Source organism: Dendrobates tinctorius, unplaced genomic scaffold, assembly GCF_039654945.1.
Source record: "Dendrobates tinctorius isolate UK_male_01 unplaced genomic scaffold, ASM3965494v1 ptg000014l, whole genome shotgun sequence".
In the NCBI taxonomy this organism is placed as follows: Eukaryota; Metazoa; Chordata; class Amphibia; order Anura; family Dendrobatidae; genus Dendrobates; species Dendrobates tinctorius.
This window is the reverse complement of record NW_027361682.1, coordinates 30,169,551-30,195,046: the sequence shown is the minus strand read 5'-3', so window position 1 is coordinate 30,195,046 and position 25,496 is coordinate 30,169,551. Positions and strand designations below refer to the sequence as shown.

The following is a 25,496-nucleotide window of genomic DNA, read 5'->3' as shown; positions in this document are numbered from 1 at the left end:
CTGTATATAGAGGACTACAACTCCCAACATAGCATAATACATTACGTTATATTCTGTATATAGAGGACTACAACTCCCAACATAGCATAATACATTACGTTATATTCTGTATATAGAGGACTACAACTCCCAACATAGCATAATACATTACGTTATATTCTGTATGTAGAGGACTACAACTCCCAACATAGCATAATACAATCTTAATATGGCTCTGTACACACAGCACTACAACTCCCAGCATACCCTGACCACTGGACATGACCATGATGCGTACTGTGAGGTCGGGAGGAACAGTGAACAGTAATAAAGTTATACAAATTTCTAATTTCCTTCCTGCATCAATTCCTTATCCCATAAGACCTCTGCTTGCTGTCACTGAATTGGACGCTTCATTGTCACTTCTACTGGACAGAACTGAGCCCTGACCATGTGATGGCCGCCCGGTTGTGTGATCCATTACCGGCCACAGCTCCGATCACATGATCGGGATGGTTTCCTACATAGTGGAAGAAAAAATGAAATAAAATGAAGGTTTCCATTTAAAACCAGCAAGCAGAGGTCTTGAAAATTGTGAGGAATTAATATAGAAAGTAAATTAGAAAATTGAATATATATATATATATATATATATATATATATATATATATCTTTTTTTACACTACAAAGAATAATATATATTTGCTGTAACGGGAATCTTCCCCTATAAAACCAACAGATTAGACAATCGCTGTTCTAGTAACTCCCTAATAAACTAACCTGTGCTGTTTTCCCGCCAGGTAAGTGGTTTGGTAATTACCTCTCGGGCAGTTTGATGTCAGACTTAATTACAAGTCATTACTGTCCTAATCCTGCAGTGAGACCCCCAGCGAGGGATTAATATGCGCACAACGACTGAGCAGAGCCCAGCGAGCGCACACCACATCCACGCCAGGGAGGAGAGCAGGGTATGCCAGGACTGTCAGCGACATTAACTCGCAAAGCGCTGGGCCCAGCTCCTGAATAGCTACAGGCAGTGGATGGGACAATGGCATGTGGAGCAATTCCTACATATATGTATGTATATATTAGGAAATTGCTCCATGCGCGATTGTCCCATCCACTGCCTGTAGCTATTCAGGAGATGGCGCCGTTATTGGGCCTAAGAGATCAACTCTCCATCCCTGGGTCAGTGACCCGGCCATGTTGTGTCAGTCTGCGGAGGATGTGGGCTTATCAGGGAGATTGCAGGATCGCTGCTCAGGGCATTTTATGATAATACCACAAATTGAAAGTAAGAAATTAAAAATAAGCAATCAAATAAAAATTGTAGATTCACATAGAGATGGGCAGAGCTGATAAGAAAGCCGCCCCATGTATGTTAGCGCCACATATGGTGGTCATACTGGGGTCTCTCAACTATTGAAAATTGCTCACTGTGGATATGTGTGTGTGTGTATATAGGCAAAATATGAGTATGCATGTATATAAAATGGATAAATAGGTACAGTGGGGCAAAAAAGTATTTAGCCAGTCAGCAATAGTGCAAGTTCCACCACTTAAAAAGATCAGAGGCGTCTGTAATTTACATCATAGGTAGACCTCAACTATGGGAGACAAACTGAGAAAAAAAAATCCAGAAAATCACATTGTCTGTTTTTTTTTCATTTTATTTGCATATTATGGTGGAAAATAAGTATTTGGTCAGAAACAAAATTTCATCTCAATACTTTGTGATATATCCTTTGTTGGCAATGACAGAGGTCAAACGTTTTCTGTAAGTCTTCACAAGGTTGCCACACACTGTTGTTGGTATGTTGGCCCATTCCTCCATGCAGATCTCCTCTAGAGCAGTGATGTTTTTGGCTTTTCGCTTGGCAACACGGACTTTCAACTCCCTCCAAAGGTTTTCTATAGGGTTGAGATCTGGAGACTGGCTAGGCCACTCCAGGACCTTGAAATGCTTCTTACGAAGCCACTCCTTCGTTGCCCTGGCGGTGTGCTTTGGATCATTGTCATGTTGAAAGACCCAGCCACGTTTCATCATCAATGCCCTTGCTGATGGAAGGAGGTTTGCACTCAAAATCTCACGATACATGGCCCCATTCATTCTTTCATGTACCCGGATCAGTCGTCCTGGCCCCTTTGCAGAGAAACAGCCCCAAAGCATGATGTTTCCACCACCATGCTTTACAGTAGGTATGGTGTTTGATGGATGCAACTCAGTATTCTTTTTCCTCCAAACACAACAAGTTGTGTTTCTACCAAACAGTTCCAGTTTGGTTTCATCAGACCATAGGACATTCTCCCAAAACTCCTCTGGATCATCCAAATGCTCTCTAGCAAACTTCAGACGGGCCCGGACATGTACAGGCTTAAGCAGTGGGACACGTCTGGCACTGCAGGATCTGAGTCCATGGTGGCGTAGTGTGTTACTTATGGTAGGCCTTGTTACATTGGTCCCAGCTCTCTGCAGTTCATTCACTAGGTCCCCCCGCGTGGTTCTGGGATTTTTGCTCACCGTTCTTGTGATCATTCTGACCCCACGGGGTGGGATTTTGCGTGGAGCACCAGATCGAGGGAGATTATCAGTGGTCTTGTATGTCTTCCATTTTCTAATTATTGCTCCCACAGTTGATTTCTTCACTCCAAGCTGGTTGGCTATTGCAGATTCAGTCTTCCCAGCCTGGTGCAGGGCTACAATTTTGTTTCTGGTGTCCTTTGACAGCTCTTTGGTCTTCACCATAGTGGAGTTTGGAGTCAGACTGTTTGAGGGTGTGCACAGGTGTCTTTTTATACTGATAACAAGTTTAAACAGGTGCCATTACTACAGGTAATGAGTGGAGGAAAGAGGAGACTCTTAAAGAAGAAGTTACAGGTCTGTGAGAGCCAGAAATCTTGATTGCTTGTTTCTGACCAAATACTTATTTTCCACCATAATATGCAAATAAAATGAAAAAAAAACAGACAATGTGATTTTCTGGATTTTTTTTTCTCAGTTTGTCTCCCATAGTTGAGGTCTACCTATGATGTAAATTACAGACGCCTCTCATCTTTTTAAGTTTTGGAACTTGCACTATTGCTGACTGACTAAATACTTTTTTGCCCCACTGTATATAATATGACATAGATAGACAGATAGATAGATAGATAGATAGATAGATAGATAGATAGATAGATACGGGATAGATAGATAGATAGATAGATAGATAGATGATAGACAGATAGATAGATAGATAGATAGATATAGGATAGATAGATAGATATGGGATAGATGGATATGGGATAGATAGATAGATAGAGTATAGATAAACAGACAGACAGATAGATAGATAGATAGATAGATAGATATAGGATAGATAGATAGATAGATGTGGTATAGATAGATAGATAGATAGATAGATATAGGATAGATAGATAGATAGATGTGGTATAGATAGATAGATAGATAGATATGGGATAGATAGATAGATAGATAGATGATAGATAGACAGATAGATAGATAGATAGATAGATATAGGATAGATAGATATGGGATAGATAGATATAGGATAGATAGATATGGGATAGATAGATAGATAGATATGGGATAGATGGATATGGGATAGATAGAGAGATAGATAGATAGATATGGGATAGATAGATAGATAGATAGATATGGGATAGATGGATATGGGATAGATAGATAGAGTATAGATAAACAGACAGACAGATAGATAGATAGATATAGGATAGATAGATAGATAGATATAGGATAGATAGATAGATAGATAGATAGATAACACATGATAAATAACAGAACCCCATATATTTGGGTGCCAGTTACCAGCTGTTCCCTTCCGTCAGTCCCAATTCTGCCCCACATGCCATAGGCAGTGGGTCTCCTCGCAGTATATATAGGGGGCACCAATAAATGGAAGGGTTCGGGGGTCGTGTGGTTACCGTCAGCTGCTGGTCCTTGGACTCGCCTCCGTCCTTCATGGCTGATGGAAGGTGCAGCGCCTTTATCCGTACATGTCAGCAGCAGATCCTACAAGCGGCAGCTCCTATAGAATAAAGCATGTGTGATCAGAAGGACATGGTGGGTGAGGGGGGCAGTCATGTGGGTGCAGAGAGGCAGGGGCAGGGCAGGCAGTGGGGAGTTCACCAGGTTCCTCTCACTCCTTCATCTCATGGATTCCCTGGAGATTTGGAAACCCAACACAACAAACCAACCCCAGCTGTCACTGCAGTGCTCACATGCTCCTCCTTGTGGCTGCTGCGGATACTGCAGCTCAGGAGAATTGTATTTTTTCTATTCACCAAAGGCAGGAATTTTCATAGGCCATCCTAACTATATGTGTACACCGCTAGAAACCCCCCAATGCCAACCATGCCTGAAAGAAGCTTGGACTTGCTAGATGTGCTTAAAATATGGGAAAAGTTTTTGTAAAGTGGACATTCCCTTTAAGGGTTCTCAATATGTGTTCTTATATAAGTGCAAGACAAGAAAAGCCCTCTGGGAGCTGAGAAACAGGATACTATATGTATGTTACACGCAATAGGGAACAGCTTTACATGGAAGGAAGTGAGAAGTCACTAGTGATTTTCTTTCAAAGTCAACCAGTCTCTTAATACAGCAGCCTGGATCTCAGCTTCCTGGTTCCCCCTAAAAAAGCGACTTGGTGGGATAGTATACTGAGTTCATGTTAAGGGGACATGGAGTTACAGGATTTTATTTAAGAATTAAGAGAAATATGGCTTGCAATGCCAGACACGGCCATGAACAAGAGTGGCTCTGTTTCTGGAAAAAAAAACAGGCCCTTTCTATCATTTCATGTAAGCTGTTATTATCAAACAGATTCCAATTAAGTTGCAAGATTCTGTTTGGCTTCGCCTTGTAAAATGATTTATATTCTGCCAAAAAAAGATATTAGTGTAACAGCAAAGGAGGCCAGATGGGTCACCGGCGTCATACAAAGACGTGGGCGTGTAACAAAACTGAAGGGGGGCTTACACAGGACTGCACCAGATCCTCAGAATCCAGATAAAGATCTACAGTAGCATCATACAACAGAATACAACTCAACGATTAGAGGGAATCTGGAAATGTCCATATCTTAGTTGGCCTATCTTCTTCTCTCTAGGGGATAGTATTATAGAACGCCAGGTGATAATCCAGCTCAGACCTCGGACATATGGCAGCCGACCCCCAAAGGGGCAGGCAGGTGGAACAGCCAAGACTGGATGGACTTGATAAGTACAGGCAGGCACGACAGGAATACTGGGAAACACAGCAGGTGTAGACAGGTATGGCTGGTATACAGACTGGCACGGCAAGTGCAGGCAGGTACAGCTGTTATATAGACTGACATGCCAGGGCCGGGACAGCTGATGTACAGGCAGGCAGGTGCTGGCAGGCAAAGCTGATATACAAGCAGGCTGGTGCAGGCGGGCAGGTGCTGGCAGGCAAAGCTGATATACAAGCAGGCTGGTGTAGGCAGGCAGGTGCTGGCAGGCAAAGCTGATATACAAGCAGGCTGGTGTAGGCAGGCAGATGCTGGCAGGCAAAGCTGATATACAAGCAGGCTGGTGTAGGCGGGCACAGCTGATATACAGGCAGGCAGATGCTGGCAGGCAAAGCTGATATACAATTAGGCTGGTGTAGGCGGGCACAGCTGATATACAGGCAGGCAGATGCTGGCAGGCAAAGCTGATATACAAGCAGGCTGGTGCAGGCAGGCAGGTGCTGGCAGGCAAAGCTGATATACAAGCAGGCTGGTGTAGGCAGGCAGATGCTGGCAGGCAAAGCTGATATACAAGCAGGCTGGTGCAGGCAGGCAGGTGCTGGCAGGCAAAGCTGATATACAAGCAGGCTGGTGTAGGCGGGCACAGCTGATATACAGGCAGGCAGATGCTGGCAGGCAAAGCTGATATACAAGCAGGCTGGTGCAGGCAGGCAGGTGCTGGCAGGCAAAGCTGATATACAAGCAGGCAGGTGCTGGCAGGCAAAACTGATATACAAGCAGGCTGGTGCAGGCGGGCACAGCTGATATACAGGCAGGCAGATGCTGGCAGGCAAAGCTGATATACAAGCAGGCTGGTGCAGGCAGGCAGGTGCTGGCAGGCAAAGCTGATATACAAGCAGGCAGGTGCTGGCAGGCAAAACTGATATACAAGCAGGCTGGTGCAGGCGGGCACAGCTGATATACAGGCAGGCAGATGCTGGCAGGCAAAGCTGATATACAAGCAGGCTGGTGCAGGCAGGCACAGCTGATATACAGGCAGGCAGGTGCTGGCAGGCAAAGCTGATATACAAGCAGGCTGGTGCAGGCAGGCAGGTGCTGGCAGGCACAGCTGATATACAGGCAGGCAGGTGCTGGCAGGCAAAGCTGATATACAGGCAGGCTGGTGCAGGCGTGCACAGCTGATATACAGGCAGGCAGGTGCTGACAGGCAAAGCTGATATACAAGCAGGCTGGTGCAGGCAGGCACAGCTGATATACAGGCAGGCAGGTGCTGGCAGGCAAAGCTGATATACAAGCAGGCTGGTGCAGGTGGGCACAGCTGATATACAGGCAGGCAGGTGCTGGCAGGCAAAGCTGATATACAAGCAGGCTGGTGCAGGCGGGCACATCTGATATACAGGCAGGCAGGTGCTGGCAGGCAAAGCTGATATACAGGCAGGCTGTTGCAGGCGTGCACGGCTGTATAGTCAGGCTGATGCTGGTGGGCACAGCTAGAATATAGGGACACAAGGCAAGCACAGGCAGACAGGTACAGGACTGGTAAACTGACTGGCGGGTATTGGGGACCTGAAAACTAGCAAGCATGCAGACAACTCAGGTTGAAGTGTCTTCCAGCCATTGGCTAGGGACACTTTAGAACGGCGTGCATTGTCCCTTTAAGATGCCGGAAGCGCGTGAGCAGGGATCTACGAACCATGCACTGACCACGGGCATAATGATACACCAGAGAAACGCAGGAGCTTTTGTCAATAAAAAATATATATCAATTCTTTATTGCCGTATTAACAAAAAGACACCAAAAAATTCAGACATGTGCCACCAAGTATTGGTAATAAATCCAAAAAGTAAGAGAAAAGTTATTACAATAACAAGTATCTCCACTATATATCACTCATCCATTATTTTGCATAACCCGAGATAATCATGTGATAGCAAATAATTCAGCAGGACCTGCATGAAGGTTCATGCTCCATAATGTCCCCCATCACATGTAGTGCAATATAACAGGGCAAATCCCGAGGGTTTGAAGGAGGAGAGAGGGGATACTTACAACAAAATAACTAGGCAGCCACGTCCTAAAAACCCCGACGCGCGTTTTGCTACTCTGTTTCGCTTTCTCGAGGGGAGTATGTGTGGTAAGTAAAGCATAGGACCTTATGTATCTATGGTAATTGGTCATATGACCATCAGCTGATTCTCCTGAGCCGCGCCATTTTGATAATTTAACATATAAGCAAAGACAGGGGTTACGGGAGTTACAATCCCTAAATGATGTGGTCTTTAAGGCGTCTGACAAATGGGGAAATATCATGATTTGGCCTGTGGCAAAATATGAACGGGAAGCTTATCGCCAGCTTCGTGATAACGAAGTATATAATAAATTGAGCCATAACCCAGTGGTCTCCTTCTCAGTAGCTCTTCAAAAAATCCTTCATAAAGCTTTTGATTTAGGGATCATCAATAAAAAAGTGTTGGATGGTCTGACTGTTGCCATTCCAAAAGTGCCTACATTCTATTTACTTCCTAAGGTACATAAAGACTCCGTCAACCCTCCAGGGCATTCGATCGTATCTGGAATAGATGGATTGTGTGATCCAATTTGTAAATTAATAGATTACTATCTCAAGGGGTTGGTGGAGACATTGCCATCCTTTGTAAAAGATACGACGGACATCTTTTTTGCAAGGGTTGACGGAGTCAGTGTTGAGGCAGGGACACTACTAGTAACCGCGGATGTGGAGACGTTGTATACCTGCATCAGCCATGAAGATGGTCTGCGAGCTGTCCGTTTCTTCCTCGAGGCCTCCGACCTGGACGGCCCTCTTTGTGAGCTGATCCTCGAACTGCTGCACTTTGTCCTGACGCATAATTATTTTACTTTTAAAGATCAGTTTTACCAGCAGAGACGCGGTGCGGCCATGGGTGCGGCCTGTGAACCCGCGTACGCCAACCTCTTTTTGGGTTATTGGGAAAGGTTGGTGTTTGGGGACGCGGGTGTGGAGGCCGCCGACCATGTGCTGTAGTGGTTGCGTTATATTGATGATGTTTTGTTATTTTGGCGGGGAATGGTGCAGCAGTTGGAGGATTTCATGGCTATGTTGAATACCAACTGTTTTAATATACGATTGACATATAAATATGATTCCACTAAAATGGATTTTCTGGACATCAGTCTGGAGGTGGACGCTTTGTCCTTGGTTCAGACTGATGTGTTCAGAAAAACAACTTCAGTTAATGCGTTGTTACATGCAGAGTCTGCACATAGCCTAGCCACGGTGAGGGCCGTCCCGGTCGGACAGTCCTTGAGGATGCGACGGATATGCTCAACTGACCAGAAATTCGAAAGTCAGGCCTTGGATTTAAGAGAAAGATTTAGGCAGCGGGGCTACAGTAGGAGATGCATAAGGAGAGGGTGTAATAGGGCAAAATCAACAACACGTGACCAGTTATTATATTCCAAAAGGAAGCCGAAAAAAGATGATGTAACAATACGCTTTATTTCGGAATATAACCATGAATAGTATGAGAGAAATTCTCCATAAGCACTGGCCCATTCTATGTATGGAACCCTCCCTGAGATCTTTTCTAACTGATCGACCACAGATGACTCCACGTAGATCCAAAAATCTGAAGGATTTATTGGTAAAAAGTCATTATGTACCTCTGCTTATTTAGACATACTAAACAGATAAAGGGATGTTTCAAATGTGGCCATTGTCTGGCCTGCGATAATATTCTCCGAACTTGCTCTTTGTCTTCAGCCGATAATACTAAAAATTATACTATCAAAGAATATATATCCTGCAGTAGTGTAAACGTAATTTATTACGCTACGTGTAGTTGTTCCCTTATTTATATAGGATTACCGTAACTTCTAGGGAGCTGAGAGTATGTGTGAGAGAGCACGTTCGAGATATTGTCGCGGCTAGGAAGGCTGATAATGACTTGGATCTAAAAACAATCCCACGACACTTTAAGGCAGTGCACAACTGTGACCCTTCTGGGTTTATGGTGCGTGGGATTGACATTGTACATACAGGGATAAGGGGGGGCAATGTTAAAAAACTGCTCGCCCAGTGAGAATTAAAGTGGATTGTGACATTGGGTACGATGAAGCCTGTAGGCTTGAATGATTCTCTTAGTTTTGGCCCTTTTTTGTAAGTATCCTCCTTTTTGTATTTTTAAAGTGTGGCGTTCTTGATTTTTAACTGTATATATGTTTTTTCTATTTAGTTATATTTCCAAGTATTTCTAAGCATGAAGGCGTTCTAATGATGAAAAAGTGAATCCTTATGGAATTACACCGGATGACCGGAGATTTGTGGAAACTTATCATTACATCCCTGGAAGATTCTTCTCTGGATGGATCTAATCAGCGATTATGTGTATAGGATTGTTTTTTCATGTTGTGCACAGGACTTGGCATTGCTGTAGTGCACCTGCGCAGTTGGCCTTACTCCCCGCTTGCTTGCTGGCAGGGCACCGCCAGGTGGGCGGGGTTTGCGGGGGTGGGGGAACTGCGCATGCGCCGTCTACACACAGCGCGGCTCGGGAGAATCAGCTGATGGTCATATGACCAATTACCATAGATACATAAGATCCTATGCTTTACTTACCACACATACTCCCCTTGAGAAAGCGAAACAGAGTAGCAAAACGCGCGTCGGGTTTTTAGGACGTGGCTGCCTAGTTATTTTGTTGTAAGTATCCCCTCTCTCCTCCTTCTAACCCTTGGGATGTGCCTTGTTATATTGCACTACATGTGATGGGGGACATTATGGAGCATGAACTTTCATGCAGGTCCTGCTGAATTATTTGCTATTACATGATTCTCTCGGGTTATGCAAAATAATGGATGAGTGATATATAGTGGAGGTACTTGTTATTGTAATAACTTTTCTCTTACTTTTTGGATTTATTACCAATACTTGGTGGCACATGTCTGAATTTTTTGGTGTCTTTTTGTTAATACATTGTCTAAATTGTTCATGTTTTTAACTTTGTATACGGCAATAAAGAATTGATATATATTTTTTATTGAAAAAAGCTCCTGCGTTTCTCTGGTGTATCATTATGCTATAAGCAGTTGAGTATTTGGTTGCAACTTCAAGGGTGTTTTGCACACCTCGTGCCTTTGATTATGAGTCTGGTGTTCAAATTACTAACTGACCACGGGCAGCAGCAGCAGGAGAAGAAGGGAATGTGGGATGGGGGCTGCGGTGGTGAGTAGGTCGGTGTCCCTGTCGGGGGAGTACGAAAACATGCAGGGACGCCGGCGCTACAGTAACCCCCCTTTACGCCCTCTCTTCTTCAGGCCCTTAAGAAATCTCTCCAGGAGGAGAGGGGCATGGATGATCTTCCTGGGCTCTCACGACCTCTCCTCAGGACCAATCTCCTTCCAATCAACAAGAAACAAGGTTTTTCCTCTTAGTGGCTAGAATATCCTCTACTTGGAAAACATCTTCCATGCTGACAGGAGCAGGAGTGGCACCTGGATCCTTGAAGAAGTGGCTGAAGACGACAGGCTTGAGGAGAGACGTGTGAAAAGAATTTGAGATTCATAGAGAGTGTAATGACCGGAGGTCCGAATAAGATGCAGTGGGTCACAAACTGAGGCTGAGGCAGAAATCCCAAAAGAATATTTACTCAAACAGCAGATAAAGTAAAACTCAGTATATGGAAGAAACAGAATGAAATACCCTTATACAGTAGTCTCACTCAGCCGGAGCTGAAATCACTATGCCAATCCAAGGTTCCCTGAAGAGTGTATTACACAGGGATTTGAAATAAATTTATGTGGCGCCCCTGAGGCTCAGTCGCCACAGAGGTACTGCACCTTCTCCTAAGGTGTAGTGCCCCACCACCTAGGTAAGTTGGGGGAACTCCTTTCCGCACTCCAACACCTGCATCCCACACACAGGATAGTTCAGCACTGATCACATTGCGGCTCATGCTTGGAGGGTAGCAGAGCACCTTTCGTGGTCCCTTGCTTCGTAACACGAGATGTGCTGGGAGGTGGGTGGAGTTGAGATCCATGTAAAAGAGTGGGAAGGTTTAGAATTACAGTTCAGTCAGTCTGATAGAAGGTCAGTCTGGGGTGAGTCCCAGAAGAGGGGAGGTCAGGCGGAGGAAAGACAGTCAGTCAGGAGAGACTGAGGACTGGTCTGAGTGGAACGAGCTCCCTAGAAGAGGAAGGAAAAGAAGGAGTGCTGCAGCTGCCTCAGTGATCTGAGCCAGCTGGCACGGGAAAGAGAAGAGAAGGTGAAAGACGTAGAACTGCAACCTAAGCTTCCATAGAGAGTAAGACAAGTACAGAACGAAGGAGTAGGAGAACAGAGAGGAGTTGTGGGTTGAAAGAGGAACCCTGTCTATAGGTTCTCAGCGCAAGGCCAGGGCCCGGTCCCCGAGGTTGTATGAAAAATATTCAGAATTGAGAGTCCTCAATGGTTGATACCTTTTAATGGCTAACTGAAAAGATGGTAACACACTGCAAGCTTTCGAGACTACTCAGGTCTCTTCTTCAGGCTAGACTAATACAAAATCTGAAGAGTCACATATTTATGCACAGTACAACACAGAAAAAATGCAATGGATAAGACAAGTGACGTGAAGCAGAACTATCAGTATGGGAGAGGGAGAAACATAAATATTGGACCAGTACATAGATAAGGAGTCCGGATGTTTTATAGTCCTCTGATTGGGGTCCCCTAATGTGTTGTGATGCCCCCACCAGGTCTTGAAAGCAAATTCCTTAATTGATGTAAAAAGACATAAATCCATGCGACACATTCATTCCAGCACTGAGAGTGTCAAAGGTCGTCATAAATTTATACTCCCAAACACGTCTCTCTCTGTGAGATGTGAAGTTACCTTTCAATACCAGTAATTTCATATCCATGTTGCTGTGATCAGGGATACAAAAATGTTTTGCCACAGGTAGATCCATTCTTTTTTCTCTTATTGTGTGACGATGAGCACTTATGGTTCTGCAGCAGACACCGGTGGAGTAGTTGGCTGTAAATGCACTACTCCCATCTAAGACTTGGGACACAACAGCAACACGGATAGAGAGCCGGGATCCAGGAGGTCCCTGATCAGGCTACAGCTGTCTGTCATACAAGTAGAGTTGTTAGGAACATCTGACAGAAGGAACTTCAGAGAACCACGGTACTGGAGCTCTTCACACTAAATGGTGCAATAGAGGAGTCGTTCAGGAAAGGCACATGATGGCGGAGTGTTGGAGAGGAGAATCCTGACTTGCCCGGGAGGTTGATTGAGTCTTTCGCCGTTAACACCTTCAGCACCGCTACATCTGGGTACCAGCATCTATACCATTCTGCGCCTCTCCTCATCCATTGCACCTACACTGCCCTGGGGTTACAGCTTCACCTGTGGGAAGCTACACCATCTAAGCTGCAACACACCATCAGCCCCAGAGGATCTGCATGCAGCATTGGCTAACACCTCACTTGCCAAACACCACAGGTGGCGTCACAAACTTTCCATATAAACTACATTACAAACATCATACGCCATTGACTTGGGCGCCCAGGGCCACGGACCGGGTCACCGCTGCTGTGACACATCCCTCTGACACCGGCCCGGTACTGAGTACCCCACAGCCCTGGGTGTGAGGGCGACCCATTTACCTACCAGAAGGGTCAATTCAGGTACTCAGAGAACAGGTGTAAATCAGATGTAGTGATATCAAGGGACCCACTGGAAAGGCACACTGAGTATAACCTATACAAACCTACCATAACAATACATATAAATATAATGCAAAGGTCCTTAAGCGCTTCAACTAGGGATACCCGGGTATCTATGACTATGGTACCTTTAACCTGAGGTGAATCTCCTCACAGACAAATAGATTGCATAGGCTGCAGCCAGTCCCAAATCTTCGGCGCCAATCAGTTGCAGCAACATAAGGTTCCTCGTCTTGTCAGCCGGTGCCGAACCCAAACGCTGGGGACTTATAGTTCTGTAGCCTCAAGATGCTGTCTCTCCTCCTGTAGTCCTCACGAATTTTCCTAGAAGCAATACACCTGTTTCTGTATAAACTGTCTGTCTAATATTGCTTCTCAGCTCATCACAATAGGGACTCCACAGAGCTCCACAGTCACACAGCTCTCAGGAACGTGCTGTCTTTGTTCCACAGCAAGGTCTCAGGCTCCCAAGATGAAGGGTTACAGTACACAGTCTCTTAAACAGCGTTTAATCTCTTTGCTTCTCACAAGCTGATCCACACACACAGTGTCTCTCAGGGCAGTCTCTCTTCCTCTTCTGGAAGCTTCCCTTTCAGCTCTAGACAGTTGACATTAGGCCCCACCCCCCAGCACACACAGACTCCTGGGCACTCGCAGCACCTGCTCTTAGCTGCAGCAGGCAAACACCACAGGGTCCTAGTGCTCTCCTGGTGTAATCACAGTTCACCCTCTTACAGAGAGGCCAAGAATTTGCGCTTATAAAATACGGCATTAATCTGTTTGAAAACTTGGAACGGACCGATGAAGTGAGGATCCAATTTGTACAAGGGCAGCTTGAGATGGATACATTTTGACAAAAGCCAAACCTTTTACCCAGAACAAAAGAGAGGCGGGTCCAGTTGTCTCTTGTTCGCGTGTCTCTTCATCCGTTCCTAAGATTTCTTTAAAAAGATCTTGGTGTCTTCCAAATTCTTAGAGAAGCCCTTTAGGAGATTTTCAGTGGCAGGAATGTCGGTGGTAGCAGACACAGGAAATGTAATATTGCGGTGTTAACTATACACAATGAAAAAAGGGGATTTAGCTGAGGATTCACGCAGAGGCGTTCGGCCCAATCACTGTTGTGAGCATTTACAAAGTGCCATAGGTAGTTGGTCATGATCTGATTAACCCGCTCTACCTGGCCTTTGGACTGCGGATGGTAGGCAGAAGAGAGGTATAAGGTGACAGTCAGTCTTGTAGTCCGTGTATATAATTATGGGATAAACCGCTCCTTCAAATAGAAAACGTCACTCCTCTAGAGCCAGTTTTATCGCCAAAAGTTCTCGATCGCCTATCGAGTAGTTGTGTTCTGGTGCCGAAAAGGCCTTAGAGAAGAAACCGCAGGTCACCATATGGCCAGAAGAAGACTTCTGGGTTAGGATGGCTCTGGAGGAAGAGTCATCCATTTCCAAATTGAATTACTTATTGTTTTCTGGATGTTGCAGCACAGGAGTGTAGGTGAAGGCCTGTTTTAAGTAGACAAAAGCGCTTTCAGCCACACTCTGAGGTTAGCACCTTAGAGGTTCAGGGCATATATTGGAGCAGTCTGAGAGGAGAAATGATGTATGAACTGGCGATAGTAATTGGCAAATCTTAGGAAGCGCTGGATTGCCTTCAGACCGTCAGGGCAAGGTCACTTCGAGACAGTGGATACCTTCTCGGCATTCATCCTTAGGCCCATCTCAGAGATGATGTACCCAAGGAACGGATGAGAGGTTTGCTCAAATAGACATTTTTCAAACTTGGGGTACAAACGATTCTTCCTCAGTCTCTGCAGAACCTGGCGAACATCCCTCCTGTCTGTGAGCAGATCGGGAGAGAACACCAATATGTCGTTATGTTGTCCAGGTAGACCACTACACATGAATAAAGAAGGTCCAAGAAGATATCGTTCCCCTGTTCTTGGAAGACTGCTGGGGCATTACAGAGCCCAAATGGTATTATACGATATTCATAATTGCCATCCCAAGTGTTAAAGGCAGACTTCTATAAGTTCCTCTGGCATATTCTAATCAGGTTGTATGCGCCCAAGTATGCAGGTCAAGTTTGGTAAAGTTTCTGGAACCTTTGAGACGATCAAAGAACTTTGATATGAGAGGCAGAAGACATTTATTTTTGACCATTATCAGATTGAGCCCCCTATAGTCTAAACAGGTATGAAATGAGCCATCCTTTTACTTTACAAAGAAGAATCCTTCTCCAGCTGGGGAGGAAGACTTCCGGATAAATCCCCTGGCTACATTCTCTTTGATATATTCGGACATGGCTCGGGTCTCAGCCTAGGACAGAGTGTAGATATGGCCTTGTGGAGGAGAAGAGCCATAAAGGAGGTCTATAAGGCAGTCGTACGGCCTGTGTGGTGGTAGTGTCTCCACCTCCTTTTTATCAAAGATATCTGCATTATGCATAAGTCCATTAAGCGGGAGGCAGGCCAGGTAAATTAGATGGAGTAGGCGGAGGACTAGCAGGATGAATGGAGACAAGGCACCTCTCGTAACAGACCTGGCCCCATGGAAATACTTCTCCGGATCTCCAGTCTAAGACAAGCTTGTGCTTTCGTAGCCATGGTAGGCTCAGGAGCAGGGGATGGGACAGATCAGAAAGTACATAAAGAGAGATTCTCTCAGACTGTAACATTCTGATCTGAAGTTCCACAGGTTCAGAAACGAAAAGAACGGCCTCTGAAAGAGGTTTTCCATCCACTGATGATACCAAGAATGGATCCTGTAAATGTTGGATTGGGATTTCATACTACTCCACAACAGTCTGTTGAATAAAATTTCCTTCGGAATCAGAGTCCAGATAGGCCAATTTGATGAAACGTATGTTGCCGTAGGAAACGGATAAAGACAGAGTCAGTGAAGGAGAGGAGTGATGCTTGCCCAGAGTAGCTGTCATGCCCGTCATGCCGGCCATGCTGCTTGCTCTGCATGATCCCCATTGTCATGCCTGTCATGCCTCATTGTCCCCAGGTCCGGGTCCCTGCGGGCGCCCCGCGGGTCTCGCAGTTTGCACATGCACCTCATGACTGTTTTGCTGCAAGATCTCTGGAACAGTGTGCACACGCACTTCGTGACTGTTGTGCTGCAAGATGCCTGGAGCAGTGTGCACGCGCACCGAACTATCATGCCTGCCATGTCTGGTATGCCGCATGACTCCTGGAGCAGTGTGCACGTGCACGGAACTATCATACCTGTTATGTCTTATGCAGCAAGACCCCTGGAAGCAGTGTGCACACGCACCTCGTGACTGTTATGCTGCAAGATTCCTGGAGCAGTGTGCACGCGCACCTCATCTCATGGCTGCCTGCCATTGCCAGAGCGCATGTTCATTTTACCTCATGGCTACACGCCGTTGCTGTGTGACCAGCCGTCTCTGCTCTACCTGCATCAATCCTTCCTATGGTCCTGGACTCTCTGATCATGTGACCCTCTCTATGTCCAGCAGTATTTGATCCAGTAATCCTTTCAATGGTCCTGGACTCCCTGATCATATGACCTTTCCTATGTTCCAGTACAGTCTGATCCAGCAATCCTTCCTATGGTCCTGGACTCCCTGATCATGTGACCCTCTCTATGGCCCAGCAGAATCTGATCTAGCTAGCCTCTCTATGATCCTGGAGGATCTGAACCAGAAGTCCTCTCCTGGTCCTGACCCGGAAGTGCAGGTGCTAATGCCCTATATCAGACCGCCCCTTCCTATGGTTGGGGCCTGAGTATCGTGTTGCTTCCCTGCATGGCTGCTTGGTCTGCTCGGTCGCTCCCTGTATTCTGTGCCCCTGCACTATGCCCTGTCGTGCGTCTCTGCACACGCTCTGTGCTTGTATTCTGCCTCTTGTCCTGTGCCTTGTCTTGTGTTGTCTCTTGTGCTGTGTTTGTCCTTGCTATGTTTAGACTTCTAGTACTTCCTCTGTTCTCTACCTTAGCCTGTTTCGCTATGTCTTGCCTAAGCTCTTCTTTGCCTTGTTGTTCGTTCTATGTTCCGTGTCTAGTCTCAAGGCTCTGCCTTGACCCGGCTCTGGGCTTCGGCCTACGCTCCGCTGCTAGTTCTATGTCTCTGTCCCTGACTAGTCTCAAGGCTCTGCCTTGACCCGGCTCTGGGCTTTGGCCTACGCTCCGCTGCTAGTTCTATGTCTCTGTCCCTGACTAGTCTCAAGGCTCTGCCTTGACCCGGCTCTGGGCTTAGACCTACACTCCGCTGCTAGTTCTATGTCTCTGTACCCGGCTCTGGGCTCTAGCATACGCTCCACTTCTCTTCTCTTGTACCCGGCTCTGTGCTACTGCCTACGTTCCGCTCTCTATGTGCCCTGTCTCATACCCTGACCCTGGCATGCCCTCTGCACGCGCAGGACCATGCCTTGAACTCTGCCCCTGGCATGCCCTCTGCACGCGCAGGACCTTGCCTTGAACTCTGCCCCTGGCATGCCCTCTGCATGCGCAGGACCATATCTTGAACTCTGTGTCTTGCCTCCGTTTTTCGTGCGCCCTTGCACCTCTCGTACTAGGCTTCGCCGTGCCGTCTCACACGGGTCTCTGTCCTGTACCTTTGCCTAGCCCTGCCTTGTGACTGCGTGCCCTCTTGCACGTGCCTGGTCGTCCCATGCCCGCCTGTTTGTGCCTCAGCCGTGCCGCTCTAGTCGTGCCCGCCTGTTTGTGCCTCAGCCGTGCCGCTCTAGTCGTGTCCGTCTGTCTGTGCCTCAGCTGTGCTCGCCATCCAGTGCTATTGTGGTTTCCGCCTGTCCGTGCCTCAGCCATGCCACCTCTAGTCGTGCCCGCCTGTCTGTGCCTCCAGCCGGTACTGCCTGCCGGTGCCCCAGTCGTGTTTTCCATGCTCCCTTGCACTCACGCTGTTTCTCGCACTGTGCGTTTTTGTGCTACTCTTGCACAAGTCTTTTGCTTTCCTTGCTCTGTCCTGAACCTAGTCTCTCTGTCGAGTTCTGAGTTCCATGACCTGTCTTGAATCTTTGTCTTGCTTGTACCATGCTCTGCTCTTTTGTCTTGAACCCTGACCCTGGCGTGCCCCTCTGCACGCACAGGACATCTGTCCTGAACTTCAAAGCCCAACGTGTTCTCTAACATGTGTGGGACCTGCCACTAACCATGTACCCTGGCGTGCCTCCTAGCATGGCCAGGACCATTCTTTGTACTGTGCCCCTGGCGTGCCTCTAGCACGCGCAGGACCTTGAATCCTGGTGGCTTCCTTAGCGTGCCCAGGACCTTGGACCTTAAACCCTGGCGTGTCCCTACACACGCACCCTGTCTTGAACTTTGTACCTTGGCGTGTCCTCTACACACGCACCCTGCCTTGAACTTTGCCTTGGACGCTGGCGCGTTCCCTAACACGCACCATGTCTTGAACACTGTCGTGCCTCCTTGTCTGAATCCTGGTTTGCCTGCCGGATGCCCGGAACCTGCCGATCGCTGCCAGAGATCCTAAGCCTGATGCCTGCGGCCTGATGTCCGGAGCTGATGTCCGCAGCCTGATGCTCTGATCCTGTCGATCGTTGCCTGCTGTCCGGAGTCCGACGTCATCGTGCCTTTGCCTGTACCCAGGCATGCCATCTAGCGCGTACCATGCCATGGACCTTGGCGTGCCCTCGCACGCACCTTGCTGTGTTTTCCCTGTGTTTTCACGTCTTGCACCTGATGTTACCCTGAAGTTTTCCTTAATGAAAATACCTTGAACTCACGTCTAGTCTTGTCTTGTTTCCTGCACATCCCTTGTCGTCAGACACTCACATTGTGTCTTCCCTGAGCCGGCCGTCTGGTCCCAGTAGTCGTGGTGGCTCAACCCCTTGGTCTTGACCCTGACACTCCCTGTATGGGGGGGTGGTTCCTCACAAGGTCAGCTCGCTCTCGGAGGGTGGGTGCCACGACCCAGAGGGTCCACTCTAAAGAAAAAGTCGACTCAGCTGAAGCTGACTCATCTCAGTAGCCTCTCCAACAGACCCTATGCTCTGGAGTTTCCTGATTTTTTAGGGCAGAAGCAGATTAAATGCTTGGGACTGTCGCAATAGAAGCACCTTCCCTCGGCACGACGGGCCTCCTAGCGATCCTAGGCCATCTTCACCTGGTCGATTTGCATGGACTCTGGGGAGGGTGCCGAAGCTGAGGTTTGCTGCATGATCGACCTTTGAAAGGTAGAAGCCAAGCAAACAGGTCTTCTCTCACAGGTCACCTTCTTAGAATGCTCCTGAATTCTGATGTCGATTCGAGTTGCCAGGGACACCAGAATGTCCAAAGTGGTAGGTATATCACGACCGGCCAGCTCGTCCTTGATTCTACCGGAAAGGCCCTTTCAGAAGGCCAGCACCAGCGCCTTAATATTCCAGCCGAGCTCAGAGGACAGGGTACGGAATCGGACAGCATACCTGGCCACTGTAATGTTTCCCTGGCGCAGTGTGAGGAGAGAAGTTGCTGTGTTGGAAACGAGGTCAGGCTCATCAAAAACCTTTGCAGAACACTTCTAAGAAAGTCTGAAGGTTGGAGACAAAAGGAGGGCCAAGCCAGGACCTCACCAGTGAGATGGGATATGATGAAAGCCACTTTGGTTGAATCTGAAATGAACTGATGGGCCAAGAGTTAAAAGTACATTGTGCACTGATTGATTAAACCCTGACATAGGACAGGATCACCGCCATAACATGGAGAAGCTGACAGATGGGGTCACAAAGAACATAGCTGGCAGACTGATGGGTCACGGCCGGAGGTTGCCTCAGCTTGGGGAGGTGCAGATGCAACCGCAGATGTCAGCTTATCCAGGTGGGTGGATTAGCTTATCCTGCTGGTCTTTCTTGTGGGAAAGTTCCTGGTACAGGTGTGAGATAGAGGAAGCTTGGGAGCCAGCGGATTACATGGCCTGAGCAAACTGTAACGGGGATGATTGAACCACTTCGCTTTATTCTGAGAAGAGCCTGGAGGGGCGTGACTAGGGGGACATCTGACTTTTCACTATAGCCTCTGATGGTGGAGTTAGACTTGGCTCCAGATGGACAACAGGTGCTACTCCAGGACAGACCTCGGATGCACGGCAGATGACCTTCAAAGGTGCAGGCAGATTGAATGGCCAAGATTGGATGGATTTGATAAGTAAAGCAGGCAGGGCCGGATTATAGGAGGGGCAGGCGGGGCTTCAGCCCCGGGGCCCCCACCACAAGAGCTTCTAAGGGGGCCCCCACCACTGGGCAGCGACCGCCAACGCAGCGCGAGGATAAATAGACGCCGTCAGTGAATAGCAGGAACGGAGCGGCCGGCAAGGGTCCGTCCTGCTTCCTGCCCGGAGGCCGTGCTTCCTGTTTTCACATGTCATCATTCAGCGGCCGCTGCTGTGTGAGGGAGGAAGCGCTGGCGATGCTGCGGAGGACAGGTGAGAGGAGAGAGGTGGTGTCTTGTATGTGTATGTATGTGTGTATCAGTGTACGTATGTATGTATGTATGTCTGTGTCTGTGTGTGTGTATATCTGTGTGTATGATGGAGCAGGCAGAGGCAGTGATGGGACATGGGAGTGATGGTCTAGAAGGCAATGATGGGGGTGATGGAGCAGGCAGTGATGGGGGTGATGGAGCAGGCAGTGATGGGGGTGATGGAGCAGGCAGTGATGGGGTGATGGAGCAGGCAGTGATGGGGTGATGGAGCAGACAATGATGGGGGTGATGGAGAAGGCAGTGATGGGGTGATGGAGCAGGCAATGATGGGGGTGATGGAGCAGGCAGTGATGGGGTGATGGAGCAGACAATGATGGGGGTGATGGAGAAGGAAGTGATGGGGTGATGGAGCAGGCAATGAGGGGAGTGATGGGGGTGATGGAGCAGGCAATGATGGGGTGATGGAGCAGACAATTATGGGAGTGATGGAGCAGGCAGTGATGGGGTGATGGAGCAGACAATGATGGGAGTTATGGGGTGATGGAGCAGGCAATGATGGGGGTGATTGAGCAGGCAGTGATGGGGTGATGGAGAAGGCAGTGATGGGGTGATGGAGCAGGCAATGATGGGGGTGATGGAGCAGGCAATGATGGGGTGATGGAGCAGACAATGATGGGAGTGATGGGGTGATGGAGCAGGCAATTATGGGGTGATGGAGCAGACAATGATGGGGTGATGGAGCAGACAATGATGGGGGTGATGGAGCAGGCAGTGATGGGGTGATGGAGCAGGCAATGATGGGGTGATGGAGCAGGCAATGATGGGAGTGATGGAGCAGGCAATGATGGGAGTGATGGGGGAAGGCATTGATGGGGTGATGGAGAACGCAGTGATGGGGTGATGGAGAAGGCAATGATGGGAGTGATGGCGTGATGGAGCAGGCAATGATGGGGGTGATGGAGCAGACAATGATGGGAGTGATGGGGTGATGGAGCAGGCAATGATGGGAGTGATGGGGAGAAAGCAGTGATGGGGTGATGGAGAAGGCAGTGATGGGGAGAAGACAATGATGGGGTGATGGTCGAGAGGGCAATGATGGGGTGGTGGGTGAGAATGCAATGATGGTGGTGGTGGAGGAGGAGGAAATGATGGAGGTGGTGGAATGGGCAATGATGGGAGTGGTGGGGGAGAAAGCAAAGATAGTGGTGGAGAAGAAAATGATGGAGGTGGGGGAGAGGACAATAATGGGATGCGAGGGGAGGAGGACAATGAGGGGTGTGGGGGATTGGGATGGGAGGAAGGGGGACTCCCGGACTTATAATGGCCTTAGGAACAGGGGGAGGTGGAGGAAGACATTATCGCTTATTATGTCTAACACAGTCCCTTAGTATATAGTGTACTCACTAATTCTGTATAACACCATCCTTAGTTACATAGTTTCCTCTTTTATTATGTATAACACCATCCCTTATTACGTACCATCCTCTCTAGTTATATATGATGCCGTCCCTGTATAAAATGGTGCTAAAGGACCCTTTCAAGAGTACATTCCCAAATATTGAAATTCTTTTGAGAATGTATTTGGTCTTGATGGTAACCAATTGCAGTGGAGCGAGATCATTCTCCAAAATGAAGCTAATTAAAAACAGACTTCGCAGTACAATGGGCCAGGAACGTCTATCCCACCTTTGCTTGTTAAGTATTGAACATGACATTCTTGAAGAGCTAGACTTTTCAGATCTGATTCAAGAATTTGCTATGAAAAAATCAAGAAAAGTTCACCTCTAAGTTTCCAGTACTTTGGCCTTCCTAAATGTTCCAAAAGGTTTGTAAAACTATGCTCACATTGTGATCAAATATGATATGTACATCCTTAAAAGCTCAGATATGGTATGCTGTAGAGCAGTCAGAAGCAGGGGAGACAGCACAACCCCTTTAATCACTTTAACATAAGTAAAAACATGCGTTTAACCCCTTCTTTTTTTTTCAGTTCCGTTTATGTTTAATACATTATGGGTGTTCTGTTCGTGGCATCAAATCTGTTATCATACATCTTGGATTACCTGGATATATACATCTTAAATTATACATGGAGAATAACTGTTAGGTAAGCAAAGCTGCAAAGTTCTAGTCTGCTCATATATCCATTCCATTCTAATGATGATTATTTTAACTTTTTATAATTTTCATTTCCTTATAGCATACAAGTTGTGTTTTGAGGTTACTACAAGAATCATTGGATGTTTGATGGATAGAGTTCATATGATCCTTCTCAACGTACTCTATTTCATTATATGATGGGTAAGTGAAATTTTTAAGGCACATATAAAAATTTTTGCATTTAATGCTGGTACTAATGTTGACATTTTACTTATTCTTTGTGTTAATTTTCCCCTGGAGCTCTGCAATCTGATGACAGACATGTGTTGGATACAGAGATTTGACAGGGGGGTGGTAAAACTTAGTTGTCAATTTATTCACGACTTTCTAAGAGGTATTACAGAAAAAGTACAATTCAGAGTTATGGGAAAAGATGCTTTGAAATTGTTATATTATGTGGAAAGCAAGAGAGCCAGACAAAATCATACATCATTGTGGGAAAAAATACAGTAAAGCTTGTAATGTATACATTTATTTAAGCTTTTATCTGTACACACTTTTATATAAAGCATGTTTTCGATCGCTAACACCTCCCCCTTGTACTTGGAGATGCTCACAGGCACATTAAGACAGGTGATATATCCTCCTTCAGCCAACAGACCTGTATTCAAAGAATGCTTCTTTTTCTTCTCTTACGATAGGAGAGCAAGCCACTACTCCGGAGATAATACAATAGAGAGCATATTGTTATACAGTAGTTAGCAACAATTGCTGCCGGTGAAAACTTTCCCTTTCTGCATTTTTATTATTCTTTGGCTGTCTTAACATTGGGTTCAATAAAAAAAAATGTGAATAACTCTTTCTGTCTATAATTGGACTGCTTTGAGTTATCCTGGACTGTATCTCTATTGTAGTACTGTAAATCTGAATGTGGCAGAACAAGAGGATAAGATTAGATTGTACATCTAAGTGCTACAGTTCGCGCTCTACTGTTATGGCTAAAATGTTAATGATATGGGGGCCCCCACCAGATTTTCTGCCCAGGGGCCCCCACCAACCTTAATCCGGCCCTGAAAGCAGGCATAGCAAAAATACTGGGAAATATGTTAGCTGTAGACAGGCACTGCTGGTATGCAGACTGGCACGTCAGGAGTAGGCTGGTACGGCTGATATACAGGCAGGCTGGTGCATGCGGGCATCGCTGATGTGCAGGCAGGCACGGCTGATGTGCAGGCAGGCTGGTGTTGGCAGGCACGGCTGAGATTTGGGCAGGCAGGTGCTGGCAGGCATGGCTGGAATACAGCGACACAAGGCAAGTACGAACAGACAGGTACAGGACAGGGAAACTGACTGGTGAGTACTGGCAATCTGACAAATAGCAAACGTGCAGACAACTGACTTTACAGTTTGCATTTGACATGACATGCGAATGCGATCTCATTAAATGCGATTTTAATATGAGCTTTTACATAGAGTAGTTCTCTATGTCATTTAACCCCTTTACCCCCAAGGGTGGTTTGCACGTTAATGACTGGGCCAATTTTTACAATTCTGACCACTGTCCCTTTATGAGGTAATAACTCTGGAACGCTTCCATGGATCCCGGTGATTCTGACATTGTTTTTCTCATGACATACTGTACTTCATGTTAGTGGTAAAATTTCATTCATATAGCTTGCGTTTATTTGTGAAAAAAATGGAAATTTGGTGGCAATTTTGAAAATTTTGCAATTTTCCAACTTTGAATTTTTATGCCCTTAAATCACAGAGATATGGCACACAAAAAACTTAATAAGTAACATTTCCCACATGTTTACTTTACATCAGCACAATTTTGGAACCAAACTTTTTTTTGTTAGGAAGTTATAAGGGTTAAAAGTTGACCAGCGATTTCTCATTTTTACAACACCATTTTTTTTTTAGGGACCACATTACATTTGAAGTCACTTTGAGGGATCTCTATGATAGAAAATACCCAAAAGTGACACCATTCTAAAAACTGCACACCTGACGGTACTCAAAACCACATTCAAGAAGTTCATTAACCCTTCAGGTGCTTCACAGGAATATTTTGAATGTTTAGAAAAAAATGAACATTTAACTTTTTTTCACAAAAAAATTATTTCAGGTCCCATTTTTTTTATTTTACCAAGGGTAACAGGAGAAATTGGACTGCAAAAGTTATTGTGAAATTTGTCCTGAGTACGCTGATACCTGATATGTGGGGGGGACCACTGTTTCGGCACCTGGCAGAGCTTGAAAGGGAAGGAGCGCCGTTTGACTTTTCAACGCAAAATTGGCTGGAATTGAGATCGGACACTATGTCACGTTTGGAGAGCCCCTGATGTGCCTAAACAGTGGAAACCTCCCACAAGTGACACCATTTTGGGAACTAGACCCCCCAAAGAACTTATCTAGATATGTGGTGAGAACTTTGAACCCCTAAGGGCTTCACAGAAGTTTATAACGTACAGCTGTAAAGTTAAAAAATCATATTTTTTCCACAAAAATGATCTTTTCACCCCCAATTGTTATTTTCCCAAGGGAAACAGGACCCCAAAAGTTATTGTGCAATTTGTTCTGAGTACGCTGATACCCCATATGTGGGGGCAAACCACTGTTTGGGCGTATGGCAGAGCTCGGAAGGGATGGAGCACCGTTTAACTTTTTCAACGCAGAATTGGCTTGACGCCATATTGCATTTGGAGAACCCCTGATGTGCCTAAACAGTGGAAACCCTCCACAAATGACACCATTTTTGAAACAAGACCACCCAAGGAACTTATCTAGATGTGTGGTGAGAACTTTGAACCCCCATGGGCTTCACATAAGTTTATAACGTACAGTCGTAAAATTAAAAAATCATATTTTTTCCACAAAAATGATCTTTTCACCCCCAATTGTTATTTTCCCAAGGGAAACAGGACTCCAAAAGTTATTGTGCAATTTGTTCTGAGTACGCTGATACCCCATATGTGGGGGCAAAGCACTGTTTGGGTGTATGGCAGAGCTCGGAAGGGATGGAGCACCGTTTGACTTTTTCAACGCAGAATTGGCTTGACGCCATATTGCATTTG

The 25,496-nt window shown here is 46.5% G+C and overlaps 1 protein-coding gene and 1 long non-coding RNA gene across 2 annotated transcripts in view; one reads left to right on the top strand and one right to left on the bottom strand.

Moving 5' to 3' along the window:
* Nucleotides 1–4,173, bottom strand: part of KIF19 (kinesin family member 19) — a 102,967-nt gene extending 98,794 nt beyond the window's left edge. Inside the window, exon 1 of the mRNA XM_073560421.1 lies at nt 3,922–4,173. Within this exon, the coding sequence (XP_073416522.1) occupies nt 3,922–3,960 (39 nt within the window). The 5' untranslated portion in view covers nt 3,961–4,173. The remainder of the gene's footprint in view (nt 1–3,921) is intronic.
* Nucleotides 4,174–22,055: 17,882 nt separating this feature from the next.
* On the top strand, nt 22,056–23,224 carry LOC141073072 (uncharacterized). Its single transcript, XR_012226939.1, has 3 exons — nt 22,056–22,426; nt 22,520–22,620; nt 23,121–23,224. It is a non-coding gene; the product is annotated as an uncharacterized lncRNA (long non-coding RNA).
* Nucleotides 23,225–25,496: the final 2,272 nt, after the last annotated feature.